Raw genomic sequence first — 18010 nt, forward strand, 5'->3', positions numbered from 1 at the left:
GGTTACTGCAGGTCTGGAAATCAGGTTTTAAAGAAATAAGGGCTAAGAAATATGCCAGAAATAAGGGCTAAGAAATATGCCACTGAAAGAGAATTAGTCCAGTGAACAAATCCCAGAAATTTAAACCAAAGGGTCAAAACTGAAAAGATACTGTCAGTTCCTTTCTTTTTTCTCACTTATTAGATTCTTTGGTGGCGGACTCCTCCATTAAAAAATTAGGAAAGATATGTAGTAATGAATTTGGAAGTTATTTCTTTAGCTAAAACAAGTAAGGGGAAAGGTATGAAGAAAGTGGGTTTCTATTTATCTTGTCACTTGTAATGGTGCTAAAAAAAATAACAAAAAGTAGGAAGTTACTAAGAAGGTCCTGAAGAAACAAGATCTCAGGTTATAAAATATAAAAATAATACCAATATTTTCTCACTTACTAATCAATAACATAATTCTACAAATAATTTTAAGTCTCTATATTTTAACCTTGATTTCTTCCTCTTTCTGGAAATGAAAGAATTCTGAATAAAGGTATGCAACAAAACTTTTATTTAATAACCATACAGGCCTTCATGTTATGGCAGAAGGGTCTGAAGAAGGTAAATATTTAGTCTTTGAGTCACCAAGAGCTATTGGCAATGGCTCTATCCAAATCTGTGTATTCTATTTAGAGCAGACAAGAGAGCACCTCTTTCTAAATTCATACCAATTTTCAGCAGTTTACCAAGATAAGAAACAAGTAAAAGTAAAGTCAGTAGAAGAGATGGAAGGAATTATTTAGGGAAACACTGAGGGAGATTATACTACTTTTAAGAGATGATATATACATATTTTTATTAAGGTATCATTGTTATACAATCTTATGAAGGTTTCACATGAGCAACATTGTGGTTACTACATTCACCCATATTATTAAGTCCCCCCCACATACCCCATTGCAGTCACTGTCCATCAGCATAGTAAGATGCTACAGTCACTACTTGAAAAGTATATAGTCATATACTTTTAAAGCTTATATAAACCACCAGATTTTATTATACTGAATATTTACATAAAATTTCTTTATTCAAAAGATAAGTATTTATAATATCTGCACATTAGAATGAAAACTCAACTTATTGTTGAGCTATTTATATTTAGAATTATCATAAAAGGAGACTATTTAAAAAAGTTTGTATATATTACTCAAAGTACTATTGTGTATTTTTAACTTGGACATGATAGTTTAATAAATTTAGTTTATTGTGTTTTGAGTGGAACTTTAAATATTTTCTTACTTTCCACTTAGTACTGCCACACCTACTGTGCTCCTGGGGGTGGACATGGTGGCAACAAAATTCCACTGGCGAGCCTGAGGGTCCCATCTTTCCACTGTATTCAGATAGCTCCAGCCATCATGCCCTCCTACTGCATACATGGGACCTTCCAATACAGCCACACCTACAAGGAGACAGGACAGAATTAAAGACTTAAGATTTGCTAAGTCTCAAAAATAACATTTTAATTGAAATATAAGTATACAGCTTACCACATATGTTTTCTTCTAGGATTTTTATGGTTTCAGGTCTTATGTTCAAGTCTTTAATCCATTTTTAGTTAATTTTTGTATAAGGGATGAGATAGTGATCCAGTTGCATTCTTTTGCATGTACCTGTCCAATTTTCTCAACATGATTTATTGAAGAGACTATCCTTTCCCTGTTGTATATTCTTGGCTACTGTGTCACATAAATTACTTGACCATATAAACATGGGCTTATTTCTGGACTCTCTATTCTGTTCCACCAACCTATTTGTCTATTTTTATGCCAATACCATACTGTTTTCATTACTGTAGCTTTGCCATACAGTTTGAAATCAGGAAGTGTGATACCTCCAGCTTTGTTCTTTTTCTCAAGGTTGCTTTGGCTAGTAGGGAATTTTTTGTGGTTCCATACAAATTTCATGATTATTTGTTCTATTTCTTTCAAAAATGCCATTGCAATTTTGATAGGGATTGCATTAAATCTGTAGGTTCCTTCAGTGGTACAATGAGCCTTACATACAAATTTAACTAAGCAAACATTTATGATATAGATATCTGGCTTCCTCACAGGCTCTTCTTGGTAGGCAGATGGGTCAGGAAGGGGGAGAAATAACACTGCAGCTCTCATCTTACAAGTTTTAAAGGCAGTATTTTGAGGTCCAACAGTAGAATGTTATTAAAAACAATTTAAATGTACACATTGCTGTATTGACAAAATTTTTCAGTAATTCAGATTTAAGACATCTTTATAAGAGCATTTTTGTTTCCTCCTGTTATTTCAAATTCATGAGATTTTACTGTAGTTGATTTGATATCAAATCTATTGGTGTGATTTATCACCAGAGAACCAAGCCATATTCATTTGTTCATTTATTTAACAAATAACTATTGCGTTTCTACTAAGTAGAACACAGAACGTAACAGATAAGGGCTCTGCCTTCATGAACCTAGTATTTTAGTAGGGAAACAGACACAGAATAATATTTCAGGTATTGATAACTGCTAATGAGGGAAATGGAACTGAGTAAAAGGGTAGAGAGGATCAGGGGAGGCCTCTTGTATAAAGGGACATTTGAAAAAAAAATGTGAGTAAAGTTAGGAAACCTGACATAGGCTTATTTGCGGGAAAGGAGGGTGAGGTAAAGAGAACAATATGTGCAAAGGCCCTGAAGCTTGGTTAGTATGTCTATGTTATATCGAGGAGGCCAGGGTGAGTGAAGGGGATCACACAGGAGTCAGATCATGCAAGGCTGTCAGAGCTATTGTAAGGACTTTGTATTTTATTCTAAATGAGATGGAGAGCCAGTTGAAGGTTTTGTGAAGAGGTATGACAGAATCATAGGTGGATATAAATACATATCACTTGAGAGCCAAAATACAAATTTTATGATGAAAATATTTTTAATTTGTGAAATTATGGCCAGATAAGATAAAATTATTCACAATGCATGTATGACTCAAACCAACATATCACTGCACTCATTTGTGCTGTACCAATATTGGCTATTGGATACTATACACACACACACACACACACACACACACTTACACACACTCACACATGTATCTATAGCTCCAATTATATATTATACCCAATTGTGTGTGTGTATATATATATATTGTGATTGTGTTGGTGTATGTGTGTACATATATATACATATATGTAATTAAAAGTCTAGAAGAAAAATTAATGGGTTCATCTAGTCCAATCCCTTAAACAAAAGCTTTCCAAAGAAATTTTAGCAGAAGAACCACCTTTTCAAATGAAATCTTTATATAATTCTCCAATATAGAGATAAAGGAATGTTTCTTAGGTAAAAGTTTTATAAACTCAAATTTATAAAATCTACTTATCATAAGGTAAATTAGTAAGAGCAATGCTGTTTTCAATAACACAAAAGTTTGAAAAAAAATTTAATCAAGACACATTGAACTATATAATCATTCTCCTTTGAACTTGTTGCAGTTCATCAAGGTTTTCAATAAAGTTTTAGTAAAGTCAGTGGTATTTAGAACAAATGATATTATTCTATGCACAATCTGATTTGCATGAAACAAAGGTGGATCATGGGCATTCTCATTCTATGTACTCTGTAAGAATTTACCTTAAGTTAGAATTAAGTTTCTTTTCCCTATAGCGGAGGAAAAGTATGCAGTTGAGTCATACTATTGATCCTGGATTTTACAGTCAACCCAAATTTGTAAGTCTCATTCATGCTGCTTTTTAGATATATTGTCTCATTCTGTGCCTATGTAGTACGTGACTTTATAAAACTCAACGTTTTATAGTTTTCTTAGTTAAATTTCATATAGTTAATTTCAAGCAGCTCTCAGTATCTTAGCCTTTCCTAATCCTCTGGTTTTACTTCCTTACCAAACTTGAAACTTAAGGTCACCTTTCATTGACACCTAATTACAACTAGCAGAATCCCTTGTCTCCCTGATCTATTGCAGTACCCACTACCATACTAATCTTCATACCTAGAAAATTTTCATTACTGGCTATGGTTTTGGGGGGCAGCTTCTGCTCTGCTGCTGAGTATTAATAAACAGAGTATAGTACACAAAGCTATGCCATATAACCTCAACTCTGCCTTCACCACTACTCATCCAACTTTTTATTGTTGTTATCATTAATCTAAAATTACATGCAGAACATTATGTTTACTAGGCTCCCCCTTCACCAAATCCCCCCGACAGTCCCCATTACAGTCACTGTCCATCAGCGTAGTAAGATGCTGTAGAATCACTACTTGTCTTCTCTGTGTTGTACAGGCCTCCCCATGCCCCCCCCCTCATTATACATGCTAATCGTAATGTCCCCTTTGTTTTCTCCCCCACCCTTATCCCTCCCTTCCAACTCATCCTCCCCAGTCCCTTTCCCTTTGGTAACTGTTAGTCCATTCTTGGGTTCTGTGAGTCTGCTGCTGTTTTGTTCCTTCAGTTTTTCCTTTGTTCTTATACTCCACATATGAGTGAAATCATTTGGTACTTGTCTTTCTCCACCTGGCTTATTTCACTGAGCATAATACCCTCTAGTTTCATCCATGTTGTTGCAAATGGTAGGGTTTTTTTTTTCTTATGGCTAAATAATATTCCATTGTGTATATGTACCACATCTTCTTTATCCATTCATCTACTGATGCACACTTAGGTTGCTTCCATTTCTTGGCTACTGTACATAGTGCTGCGATAAACATAGGGATGTATCTGTCGTTTTCAAACTGGGCTGCTGCATTCTTAGGGTAAATTCCTAGAAATGGAATTCCTGGGTCAAATGGTATTTCTATTTTGAGCTTTTTGAGGCCTCCATACTGCTTTCCACAATGGTTGAACTACTTTACATTCCCACCAGCAGTGTAGGAGGGTTCCCCTTTCTCCACAGCCTCGCCAACATTTGTTGTTGTTTGTCTTTTGGTTGGTGGCGATCCTTACTGGTGTGAGATGATATCTCATTGTGGTTTTAATTTGCATTTCTCTGATGACTAGCGATGTGGAGCTTCTTTTCATGTGTCTGTAGGCCATCTGAATTTCTTCTTTGGAGAAGTGTCTGTTCAGCTACTCTGCCCATTTTTAATTGGATTATTTGCTTTTGTTGGTTGAGGTGTGTGACCTCTTTATATATTTTGGATGTCAACCCTTTATCAGATATGGCATTTATGAATACATTCTCCCATACAGTAGGGTACCTTTTTGTTCTATTGATGGTGTCCTTTGCTGTACAGAAGCTTTTCAGCTTGATATAGTCCCACTTGTTCATTTTTGCTTTTGTTTCCCTTGCCTATGGAGATATGTTCATGAAGAAGACACTCATGTTTATGTCCAAGAGATTTTTGCCTGCCTATGTTTTTTTCTAAGAGTTTTATGGTTTCATGACTTACATTCAGGTCTTTGATCCATTTTGAATTTACTTTTGTGTTTGGGGTTGACAGTGTTCCAGTTTCATTCTTACATGTAGCTGTCCAGTTTTGCAGCACCATCTGTTGAAGAGACTGTCATTTCCCCATTGTATGTCCATGGCTCCTTTATCATATATTAATTGACCATATACATTTGGGTTACTGTCTGGGGTCTCTATTCTGTTCCACTGGTCTGTGGCTCTGTTCTTGTGCCAGCACCAAATTGTCTTGATCACTGTGGCTTTGTAGTAGAGCTTGAAGTTGGGGAGCGAGATCCTCCCCCCCTTTATTCTTCCTTCTCAGGATTGCTTTGGTTATTCGGGGTCTTTGGTGTTTCCATATGAATTTTTGAACTATTTGTTCCAGTTCATTGAAGAATGTTGTTGGTAATTTGATAGGGATTGCATCAAATCTGTGTATTGCTTTGGGCAGGATGGCCATTTTGATGATACTAATTCTTCCTAGCCAAGAGCATGGGATGAGTTTCCATTTGTTAGTGTCCTCCTTAATTTCTCTTAAGAGTGTCTTATAGTTTTCAGGGTATAGGTCTTTCACTTCCTTGGTTAGGTTTATTCCTAGGTATTTTATTCTTTTTGATGCTATGAATGGACTTGTTTTCCTGATTTCTCTTTCTATTAGTTCATTGTTAGTGTATAGGAAAGCCACAGATTTCTGTGTGTTAGTTTTGTATCCTGCAGCTTTGCTGAGTTCCGATATTAGTTCTAGTAGTTTTGGAGTGGAGTCTTTAGAGTTTTTTATGTACAATATCATGTCATCTGTGAATAGTGACAGTTTAACTTCTTCTTTACCAATTTGGATTCCTTGTATTTCTCTGTTTTGTCTAATTGCCGTGTCTAGGACCTCCAGTACTATGTTGAATAACAGTGGGGAGAGTGGGCATCCCTGTCTTGTTCCTGATCTCAGAGGACAAGCTTTCAGCTTCTCGCTGTTAAGTATGATGTTGGCTGTGGGTTTATCATATATGGCCTTTATTATGTTGAGGTATTTGCCCTCTATGCCCATTTTGTTGAGAGTTTTTATCATGAATGTATGTTGAATTTTTGTCCAATGCTTTTTCAGCATCTATGGAAATGATCGTGTGATTTTTGTGTTCTTTTTATTTATGTGGTGGATGATGTTGATGGATTTTTGAATGTTGTACCATCCTTGCAACCCTGGGATGAATCCCACTTGGTCGTGATGTATGATCCTTTTTATGTATTTTTGAATTCGGTTTGCTAATATTTTGTTGAGTATTTTTGCATCTACATTCATCAGGGATATTGGTCTGTAATTTTCTTTTTCGGTGGGGTCTTTGCCTAGTTTTGGTATCAGGGTGATGTTGGCTTCATAGAATGAGTTTGGGAGTATTCCCTCCTCTTCTATTTTGTGGAAAACTTTAAGGAGAATGGGTATTATATCTTCTCTGTATGTCTGATAAAATTCTGAGGTAAATCCATCTGGCCCAGGGGTTTTGTTCTTGGGTAGTTTTTTGAATACTGATTCAATTTCTTTGCTGGTAATTGCTTTGTTTAGATTTTCTGTTTAGATCTTCCTTGGTCAGTCTTGGAAGGTTGTATTTTTCTAGGAAGTTGTCCATTTCTTATAGGTTTTACAGCTTGTTAGCATATAGGTTTTCATAGTATTCTCTAATAATTCTTTGTATTTCTGTGGTGTCTTGTAATTTTTCCTTTCTTGTTTCTGATTCTGTTGATGTGTTGATTCTCTTTTCTTCAAAATAATTCTGGCTAGAGGCTTATCTATTTTGTTTATTTTCTCAAAGAACCAGCTCGGTTTCATTGATTTTTTTCTATTGTTTTATTCTTCTCAATTTTGTTTATTTCTTCTCTGATCTTTATTCTGTCCCTTCTTCTGCTGACTTTAGGCCTCATTTGTTCTTCTTTTCCCAATTTCAACAATTATGATGTTAGACTATTTATTTGGGATCCTTCTTACTTCTTTAAATATGCTTGAATTGCTATATACTATCCTCTTAAGACTGCTTTCGCTGTGTTCCACAGAATATGGGGCTTGTGCTGTTGTTGTCATTTGTTTCCATATATTGCTTGATCTCTATTTTGATTTGGTCATTGATCCATTGATTATTTAGGAGCATATTGTTAAGCCTCCATGTGTTTGTGGACCTATTTACTTTCTTTGTAAAATTTATTTCTAGTTTTATACCTTTGTGGTCTGAAAAGTTGGTTGGTAGAATTTCAATCTTTTTAAATTTACTGAGGCTCTTTTTGTGGCCCAGTATGTGGTGTATTCTGAGAATGTTCCATGTGCACTTGAGAAGAATGTGTATCCTATGGCTTTGGATGTAGAGTTCTGTAGATGTCTATTAGGTCCATCTGTTCTAGTGTGTTGTTCAGTATCTCTGTGTCCTTACCTATTTTCTGTCTGGTGGATCTATCCTTTGGAGTGAGTGGTGTGTTGAAGTCTCCTAAAATGAGTGCATTGCATTCTATTTCCTCCTTTAATTCTATTAGTATTTATTTCACATATGCTGGTGCTCCTGTGTTGGGTGTATATATATTTATAATGGTTATATCCTCTTGTTGGATTGACCCCTTTATCATTATGTAATGTCCTTCTTTATCTCTTGTTACTTTATTTGTTTTGAAGCCTATTTTGTCGGATACTAGTATTGCAACACCTGCTTTTTTCTCCTTGTTGTTTGCATGAAATGTTTTTCCATCCCTTAACTTTTAGTATGTGCACATCTTTGGGTTTGAGGTGAGTCTCTTGTAAGCAGCATATAGATAGGTCTTGCTTTTTTATCCAATCTATTAATCTGTGTCTTTTGGTTGGTGCATTCAGTCCATTTACATTTAGGGTGATTATTGAAAGATATGTACTTATTGCCATTGCAGCTTTAGATTCATGGTTACCAAAAGTCCAAAGTTAGCTTCTTTAGTATCATCCTGTCTAACTTGCTTGTTGAGGTATTATAAACACTGTCTGATGATTCTTTATTTCTCTCCCTTCTTATTCCTCCTCCTCCACTCTTTATATGTTGGGTGTTTTATTCTGTGCTCTTTTGTGTTTGCTTTGATTGCTTTGGCTGGTAGTTGGTTTTATTTTTTGCCTTTAGTTAGTATTTGGTTGGTCTGCTTTCTTTGCTGTGATTTTATTTTCTCTGGTGACATCTATTTAGCCGTAGGAGTGCTCTCATCTAGAGCAGTCCCTCTAACATACCCTGTAGAGGTGGTTTGTGGGAGGCAAATTCCCTCAACTTTTGCTTGTCTGGGAATTGTTTAATCCCTCCTTCATATTTAAATGATAATCATGCTGGATATAGTATTCTTGGTTCAAAGACCTTCTGTTTCATTGCATTAAACATATCATGCCATTCTCTTCTGGCCTGTAAGGTTTCTGTTGAGAAGTCTGATGACAGCCTGATGGGTTTTCCTTCGTAGGTGACCTTTTTCCTCTCTCTAGCTGCCTTTAAAATTCTGTGCTTGATCTTTGCCATTTTAATTATTATGTGTCTTGGTGTTGTCCTCTTTGGATCCCTTCTGTTGGGAGTTCTGTGTACTTCTGTCGTCTGAGCTACTATTTCCTCCTCCAGTTTGGGGAAGTTTTCAGCAATTATTTCTTCAAATACACTTTCTATCCCTTTTTCCTCTCTCTTTTTCTTCTGGTACCCCTATGATGCAGATATTGTTCCTTTTGGATTGGTCACACAGTTCTCTTAATATCGTTTCATTCTGGAGATCCTTTTCTCTCATTCTGCGTCAGCTTCTATGCATTCCTGTTCGCTGGTTTCTAATCCATCAATGGCCTCTTGCATCTCATCCATTTTGCTTTTAAATCCTTCCAGAGATTGTTTTATTTCTGTATTCTCCCTCCTTAGCTCTTGCATATTTCTCTGTAAGTCCATCAGCATGGTTATGACCTTACTTTTAAATTCTTTTTCAGGAAGATTGGTTAGGTCTATCTCCCCAGATTTCTTCTCAGGGGAGACTGTCTGGGTTAATCTGGTCTGTATCAAATTCTTCTGCCTTTTCATGGCGATAGAGATAGTCATGGGTACTTGGCACATGTCAGCTGGGAGAACGTCCCTTCTTCCTAGTTTGTGGCCTTCCTCTCCTGGGAGAAAGGCGACCTCTAGCGGCTTGTGCTGGGCAGCTGTGCGCAGATGGGGTCTCTGATTCTTGCCCAGCTGCTGTGAAGGAAGCTGCACGCATATTTGCTGTGGGCGTAGCTGCTCTCAGGCTGCTGCTCCCGCGCTGGAGCGGGAATGGGCAGGAGGCTGTTTATCACCATGAGGGGCCTCAGAGCTGTGCTGCCACCCAGGGGGTTAGGTCGCCTGGAGTTCCCTGGGTTCCCAGTGCTAAGTTAATTGTGCTGGGACGCCTCCATCCAGCTGTGGGGTCCCTGTCCCTTTAAGACTTTCAAAAAGCACTCTCTGTTCTTTGTCCCAGAGGCCCCAGCTGCGGGGACCGCTCACAGATTTTACTGTCCCATTTCCCTAGTATCCAGCACCCCATGCACTGTGTTTCTGCACTCCGGTGTGGATGGCTAGGGCTGGGTATTTAGCAGTCCTGGGCTCCCTCTCCCTCCCCGCTCTGACTTCTCTCCTCCCACCGGGAGATGGGGTGAGGGGCGCTCGGGTCCCACCAGGCCATGGCTTGTATCTTACCCCCTTTGTGAGGCACAGGGTTCTCGCAGGTATAGATGTAGTCTGGCTATTGTCCTGTATCTTCTGGTCTCTCTTTTAGGGATAGTTGTATTTCAAAAATATATATGTTTTTGGGAGGAGATTTCTGCTGCTCTACTCATGCCATCTTGGCTCCTCCTCCTCATCCACCTTTTAATTAATCTTTTATGAACTCTCAAATTTCATATTGCAACTACTTTAAACCTTTTCCAAACTGTGATAAAAATTGGCAATATGGTCACAGTTTCCTCCTATACTTGAATGCATGCCTATTTTTAATGTGACTCTGCAACTCTTCCCATCAAGAGCAGGAGTCATCTTCTCTACTCTTTGAATCTGTGTTTGCCCATGTGACTTGTCTTGGCCTATGGGACATTAGCAAACCTAATGCAAGCAGAAGCTTGAAGAGAGTTTGTATCTCTTGGCTTGCCTTCTCTTCCTGCCTCTGAAACCCTGTGACTGTCACCATATGAAGAACCCTGGGCTAGCTTGTGCTTGATTAGAGGCATGTGGCCCAGCTGCCTCTTCCTAGACCAACAACAACTTGCATACCACTACCCATGTGAATGAGGCCACCTAGATCACTTCACTGACTTGCCAGACCACCACAGATATATGAAAAAATCTGGCAGAAATCATCCAAGGCAGCCCAGATCAGATTGGACCAGCTGACCACAGATCCATAAGCTAAATAAATGGTTGTTGTTTTAAGCCTCTAAGTTTTGGAGTGGTTTGTTATGCAGCAAAAGCTGGATGATACATATACATTTCAAGCCCCATTTGATTTTATTTCTATTTCTTTCACTCTCATTCAACAGTTCTATTTCACCTATTCTTTCTGCTATGAGAAAAGAGAGGTCATCTGATATGAGATCCCTAGATCTTCTGTCACCTCAGAATGAGATATCAGTCCCTTGAGGGGAAAGACAGTGTCTTTTTCATCTTTGTTAGAGCAAAGAGCATGACACAGAGTACATGTTGTTCAATGTCTGCTTGGTGAATTACTGAATGAAAGAATGAAAAGTCTCTATCTGTACATTTCCTGTGCCACATCAAAACTTCTCTGGGTTTTTACTCGTTTCTGCTTAAAAAACCAGGGGATATAGATGAAAAACAATAATGCTAAAGATTTTTAAATAAGCATTTTGATTAGGTTAGACAATGCTAATTACCAAAACAGAACACATATTTTAAAAGATGGCTTTTTGATCCATTATACTATACTAAAGTCCTTAAATATCTATGTTTGCACTTGTGCAATTGCTGCCGCATTTATGTATATGCTGTTTCTCTGCTTCTCCTTCTCAGTTAACAAGGCTAATGTGAAGGAGTGTTTAGTGACTGATTTTTGCTGATTTTGAAGCTTCCATATTGGTGGTCTTCTCCTGGTACAGAACGTGAAAGTGCTGTGGAAGCCTACGATACGGTATTATGAACAGATCTGCAGTTATACTCACCAAGGCCATGCCTATGTGTGGACATAGGAGGCATCACACTCCAAGTTTTTGTTTTAGGGTTGTAGCATTCTACGGTATTCAGAGTCTTCAGTCCATCTCTTCCACCAACTACATACAGTTTGTCATCTAACACTGCGACACCAAACTGTAGCCTCCTTCCATTCATATTTGCGACAGGAGTCCACATGTTCGTACGAAGGTCATACTTTTCAATGCTTGTTGCTCCTTCATAGTAATATATAGCAGTTATGTACATAAAAATTTCACCACGATTGAGTATTTTAGGAATTTAAACATACAAAAGTATAATTTTATTATCAGTGACAATAATTCTGTTATTATATTGCACTAAGCTACTGTATGATCTGGTCCCTGCTTATATTCCTGACATTCCTACTAGTCTCCAGGACATACACCAGGCCCCAGTATTAAAAAGTCAAGGATTATTTGTCAAAGAGGCTGGGAAGCAAGAGCTAGAACTGGGAGGAAAAGTAGTGTCATGGAATCTAAAGAAAAAAATTTATAGTAGGTAGGACTACTAGCAGTATCAAAGGCTACTGAGAGGACCAAGGAAGATGAAGACTAAGAAGTATTACTAGAGTTAGCTACAGGGAGGTCACTGATGGCTTGAGGGAGAATCTCCTTGTTTGAGTGGTTGAGACATGATTGGGAGGTGAGAAGTGGAGATCGTGAGCATAGATGATTCTTATGAGAGTTTGGCTATAAAAGGGAAGAGAGAGGAATTACTAGGTCAGCTGAGGGAGGTTTTTTTTTTTTTAATTGGAAAAACGTAGTTTGCTTAAATGCTAAGGGACAGATCTATCTAGTTGTAAGGAAAGAAGATGAAAATACAGGAGATGAAAGGATGTTAACTAATAGTGTGAAGTTCCTGAGGAGGCAGGAGAGGGCAGTATCAGAGCACAGGCGAGTGGCTGGCCTTCACAGGAGGCAGGAGGGATACAAATCCTGTCACCAGGAAGGGCAAGAGTGTTAGCGCAGATCATATACTTTGGGAACTGTGAGAGTGGAAAATTTTAGGGAGTAAACTCCCTAACAGTGTTTACATTTTTTTAAGAATTGGAAGGCTCCAAGCATCATATAGTATGGGAGAATATATTTGTGAATGACGTATCTGACAAGGGGTTAAACATCCAAAATATATCAAGAACTCCCACACCTCAACACCCAAAAAGCAAATAACCCTATTAAAAAATGGGTGGAGGATATGAACAGACAATTCTCCAAAGAGGAAATTTAGATGGCCAATAGGCACATGAAAAGATAATCCACATCGCTAATTATGAGGGAAATGCAAATTAAAACCACAATGAGATATCACCTCACACCAGTTAGGATGGCCAACATCCAAAAGACAAACAACAACAAATGTTGGCAAGGATTTGGAGAAAGGGGAACCCTCCTACAATGCTGGTGGTGTAAACTGGTTCAACCATTGTGGAAAGCAATATGGAGGTTCCTCAAAAAAAAACTTAAAATAGAAATACCATTTGACTTGGGAATTTCACTCCTAGGAATTTACCCAAAGAAAAGAAGTTCTCAGATTCAAAAAGACATATGCACCCCTATGTTTACTGTAACACTATTTACAATAGCCAAGATATGGAAGCAACCTAAGTGTCCATCAGTAGATGAATGGATAAAGAAGGTGTGGAACATATACACAATGGAATACTATTCAGCCATAAGAAAGAAACAGAATCCACCATTTGCCAACAACATGGATGGAGCTAGAGGGTATTATATGTTCAGTGAAATGAGTCAGGCAGAGAAAGACAAATACAAAATGATTTTCCTCATTTGTGGAGTATAATGGTGAAGCAAAACTGAAGGAACAAAACAGCAGCAGACTCACAAACTCCAAGAAGGGGCTAGCAGTTACCAAAGGGGAGGGAGGGAGGGAGAAGGGGATTGAGGGATATTATGATTAGTACACATGGTGTGGGAGGATCATGGGGAAGACAGTGTAGCACAGAGAAGACAAGCAGTGACTGTGGCATCTTGTTACACTGACTGACTGTGACTGCAGTGGGCGGGGACTCGATAATATGGGTGAATGTAGTAACCACATTGTTTTTCATGTGAAACCTTCATAAGATACCTTAATAATAATTTAAAAAAATACCAGAAAAAAAAAAGAATTAGAAGGCTCCAGGAACTCTTTTGTTCTCTTTATGAGGTAAGAGAAATAGAGGTAAGAAAAAAAAAAAATTAAAAGCCCATCCTCTAAAACAAGCCAACTTCCAGTTATGAAGAGTTCAGTTAAAATCTACTTTACTCCTCTCTTCTAAGCTTCTAACACAACATGGAATCAATGCTATCCTTACAGATTTACAATCAGGACAAACATTTATCCTAAAGTATTTATTATGATTAGGTCATCAGAGCCTAATGCTACTGATAATCTCCTAAATGTAGAAGTTTTGGTTTTGCTTTATATATATATATATATTTTTTTATGCTTTAATATATTATAGTTTACATTTTTTAAATTTACCCTACAAAATTTGTAATTGGGATCGATTCCAAATCTTTTTCCACCTTTATATTCTTCACAGCACCAAGTAGAGTACCTCATACAATAGCAGCTATTCAAAAAATTTTTTGAACTTGAATAATCTTTCTTTATAATTCTTAGCTATAATGAGATTTTATTCATACACTCAGATTATTTATGTACTAGTATACTTGATTCATTACCCTAAATTTGATTTTAAAACTTCTTCCTTCCATTAAATAAAGTACAATGCTTATCATCACTCCTCCCTAATGAATTTAAGGGTTACTTTTTTTCATTTTAAGTTATTTCTTCTAGATCTAGTTCACTAAGCAGTATCATGGTTTTATGAATTGGTAGCTAAAAGTTCTTTTGTTAACATCAGATATAATTTTTAAGACATAAAATCTTGAAGTCTGAAACATATCTTAAAATAAAACAAATATCCAAAAGTAAAAAAATCCTAACAATTGCAAAATTCTATTAGAAGCTGATAACATCCCTAATTTATACTTTTTAAAAAAGCAGAAATATACTCTAACATTTTCTTAGTAGTATTTAGAATCACCAGTGGTATTTAGCTTGTTAGTTGGACTCTATACTAGCCAGGTATATGATCACACTACCATCCAATTAATGTGAAGTTTTCATTATAAAGACATTGGGAATAAGGCAAGGCCATACGATAAAGATGTTGGGAATAAGATAAGTCAGAGTATTTGATTATTAAGAAAGACTCAGAAATAAAGTTGGTCATATAGTAAGGGCCAGATTACAGAGTCTTCAAAACTTCAAAAAAAGAGGAATTTACATCTTATGTGATAAGAAATTAAGATTGTTGGAGTTTTTGAGCAAAGTAATAGCATATTAGCAGAAGAGTTAATAAACCAGAGGATATTCCCACCAGAGTCAAAATGCCCGTTTGAATGAACTGATTCCATCACTAATTAGGTGTTTGATCCTAGGAAATTTCTAGGTCTCAGTATTCTTATTTCTAAAAGAGGACAATAATAAAATTCAGTTCATAGAATTGTTATGAAGATGAAATGAAACAATATAGGTTAAGTGCTTAGTGTAATGCTTGGCACGTAAGAACAACGTAATGAATGCTATTCCCACTAAATGAACATGATTGCAATATGTAAACTGAAAACTCCATAACTGAAATTAGGAAGATAACAATGGATTTAGAAAGAAGACTCAGTGACTGTTGGAATAGAATGTTTAAAAGACAGAGGGACAGACGGACAGACAGAAAAAGACAGAAAGACATGTATTGGTTACTTTGGGTCTTAGTGTCTGAGTTCCACTTTCATGCTTGGGTAATTTCCCACTGTATGTAAAAGCCCTGATGAGAGTCAAGAACCTATCTCCCATAAAGCTGAAAAGACAGATTCATTCTCCTTGTCCTTAGAAATTTAAGATCCAGGATTGACCTAAAGCTAGTAAAAGGGGTCCTTGCATCTACGATTTAAAACTAAAGCAGGTTTAATAAAGCAGAGGCAGTGGATGTAGTTCCTGCCCATTTTTCAATAGCCTTCAAACAAATTCCTTATTTGTGTAAATGAGTCAGAGTTGATGTCCACTGAAGAACAATGAATTATAATTCCAAGTTCTCAAGTCTGGGAGACATGGTCAGAGAAGACTTGCACACATGAAATTGAGGTTAAAGTCGAACATCATGTGGATATTTTATACAAGCTGAAAATAGGAGAATAAAGAATATAATTTATACACAGCAGTTAAAGCCTTGAAAAAGAGAGGAAAAGAGGAGGAAAATAAGTGTTGATTTTAAAATTTCCAAATATTTATAACTTTAACCAGTTATCTTTACATATTTCCATACTGTTCAGTCATCAAGCCCATACTTAGACTTGAGTTATCTATAAATACATAGCACTATGCTATATGGGATAATATCTACAGCTACATTGACATCTGTATCTTTGCTATCAGGAACCTAAAAGTTAAATAACAATAAAACTTTCAATTAGAGCTCAAATTTTTATATTCTTTAAAGATGTCACATAGAAATGAAATGTTTGGATGTGATTAATGCATCAAGGGATTTAGTCATACAAATAATTAAAGAGATGGCAAAGGACAACCTTCATTCATTTGACAAATATTTACTGATGCCATCTATGAGCAAGGCACTGTTCTAGGGTATGGGAATATATCAATGAAGAAAACAAACTCCTTGCTTTCTTGAGCTAACTTGGGGGGGAAGAGGTAGACAGACCATACACAAATGGATCAGGTGCTATGAAGAAACATAAAGCAGAGGAAGGAGAGAAAAGTGCAAGGCAAAAGGTCAGAAAGTGATGTGCAAGTGATGATTGAATGTCTGTGGAAATCTTTGGTCAACTGACATCGGAGAGGAGATCTGAGTGAGTAATTTCTGCTAGCCATTCCAACATCAGGGCACAGAACATTCCAGAGAGAGGGAGCAGGGAATGTAGCATTGTAATAGTTTTCATGTCTCTTTAGTCTTTCATAATTTAGAATAATTCCTAAATGTCTTTTGTATTTCATGATATTGACATTTTGCGACAGGTTATTTTACAGAATGCCTCTTGACTTGGATTCTTTTTTTTTTTCTTTCTTTCTCATGATTAAACTCAGGTTATACGTTTTTGGCACGAAAATAGATGTGCAGCTGAGTTCTCAATGAATCATTCAAGAGGCACACGCTGCTGGTTAGTCTCATTTTTGGCAGTATGACCTTTGATTATTTGGTTAAGGTGCTGTGCGCCAGGTTTCTCCACTGTTAAGATACTGTTTTACCCCTAAGGAAGTGGTTGGGAGATACTGTGAGGCTAAATATCCTGTTTTCCCAAACTTTTACCTGCTAGTTGCAGCATGTATTGATGTTTCTTGACTGAAGTAGTTATTATTATGATGGTTGCCAAATGGTAAATTTTTCTAACCCCATCTTTCCTTTTATATTTAGTAGCTCACATTATACTGTAAAGAACTTTCTCTTCCCCTTCATTTTTATCAGTGTGGACTCATGAATACTTAATAGGTTGTACTCTCTACCACTATTTATTTTCATGCTGAAATTATCCCAGATGTGGACAGTGGAAGCCCCTTCAAACTCCCTGCTGTGTCCCTTGACCTGTCTCCATCATTTTTGAGCATTTCCTTACTTTCTGGCACTACGAGATGTTCTTCTAGGCTTATCTTGTACTTTTCTTACCCCAGTCCCGGAACCAGCCATTTCTTCACAGAGCTCTTCAGCCACATCTATTACTAATTAAAATTCTTTTTTTTTTCTGTTCCCTCAAGTAAAAGATTATTTAATACCTTTTGTTGAATCCATTCCTCCAACTGCAAACAACGTACCAACAGTTGACTTCCTAGGTTTTGTCCGAGGACTTTGTAACATGGGTCGTCTTTCTGGTAATAAATGATACTTCATTGCTTCCATAATAAGTTTCTGACATTCTATATCATCCCGAAAAAGTGCATTATTTTCCATGTCTGCCAGAAACTAGAAAAGAATAGTGAGTATGTATATTGAATGACCAAGAATAAACCATATGTTCACAAATGGAAATTATCTCATTAAAAATAAATCCAAGTTTGGACATATGTTTTTAACTAAAATATACAACACATACAAAATTTACATTTAAAATTTCGCTGAAAAATAAACACTGAGGAGTAAGTGGTGTACTCTAAAATCTTAACAATGCTTATCTCTGGGTGGTGGGGAAACTGATGTTTGTAAACAACCTTTTTTACTGTTTTATTTTGGTTTTCCAGATTTTCTAGAATTTTACTTTTTAAATTAGAAATAATTTTAACTGAAGAAGAATAATTATTAGTTGACTAATCAAACTGCATCTATCTGACCTCTGTAAACAATGCTCAGACAACAAAAGCAAAAATAAAACTTACCAATTTCTTAAGGGGGAAAGAGCTCTAAATGGTCATTATTCTAAGACTCCCT

The 18010-nt window shown here is 36.7% G+C and overlaps 1 protein-coding gene across 5 annotated transcripts in view; it reads right to left on the bottom strand.

The window, feature by feature from the left end:
• Window positions 1-18010, bottom strand: part of KLHL5 (kelch like family member 5) — a 101071-nt gene that overhangs the window by 14217 nt on the left and 68844 nt on the right. For 4 of the 5 annotated variants that reach the window (XM_073237733.1, XM_037002806.2, XM_037002808.2 and 1 more), the window contains 3 exons: window positions 17362-17548; window positions 11538-11762; window positions 1269-1431 (listed from right to left, as the gene is read on the bottom strand). In XM_073237733.1, the coding sequence (XP_073093834.1) occupies window positions 1269-1431; window positions 11538-11762; window positions 17362-17548 (575 nt within the window). The remainder of the gene's footprint in view (window positions 1-1268; window positions 1432-11537; window positions 11763-17361; window positions 17549-18010) is intronic. The other variant, XM_037002805.2, reaches the window with a different exon arrangement.

Source organism: Manis javanica, chromosome 5 (genome assembly GCF_040802235.1).
Source record: "Manis javanica isolate MJ-LG chromosome 5, MJ_LKY, whole genome shotgun sequence".
NCBI lineage: Eukaryota > Metazoa > Chordata > Mammalia > Pholidota > Manidae > Manis > Manis javanica.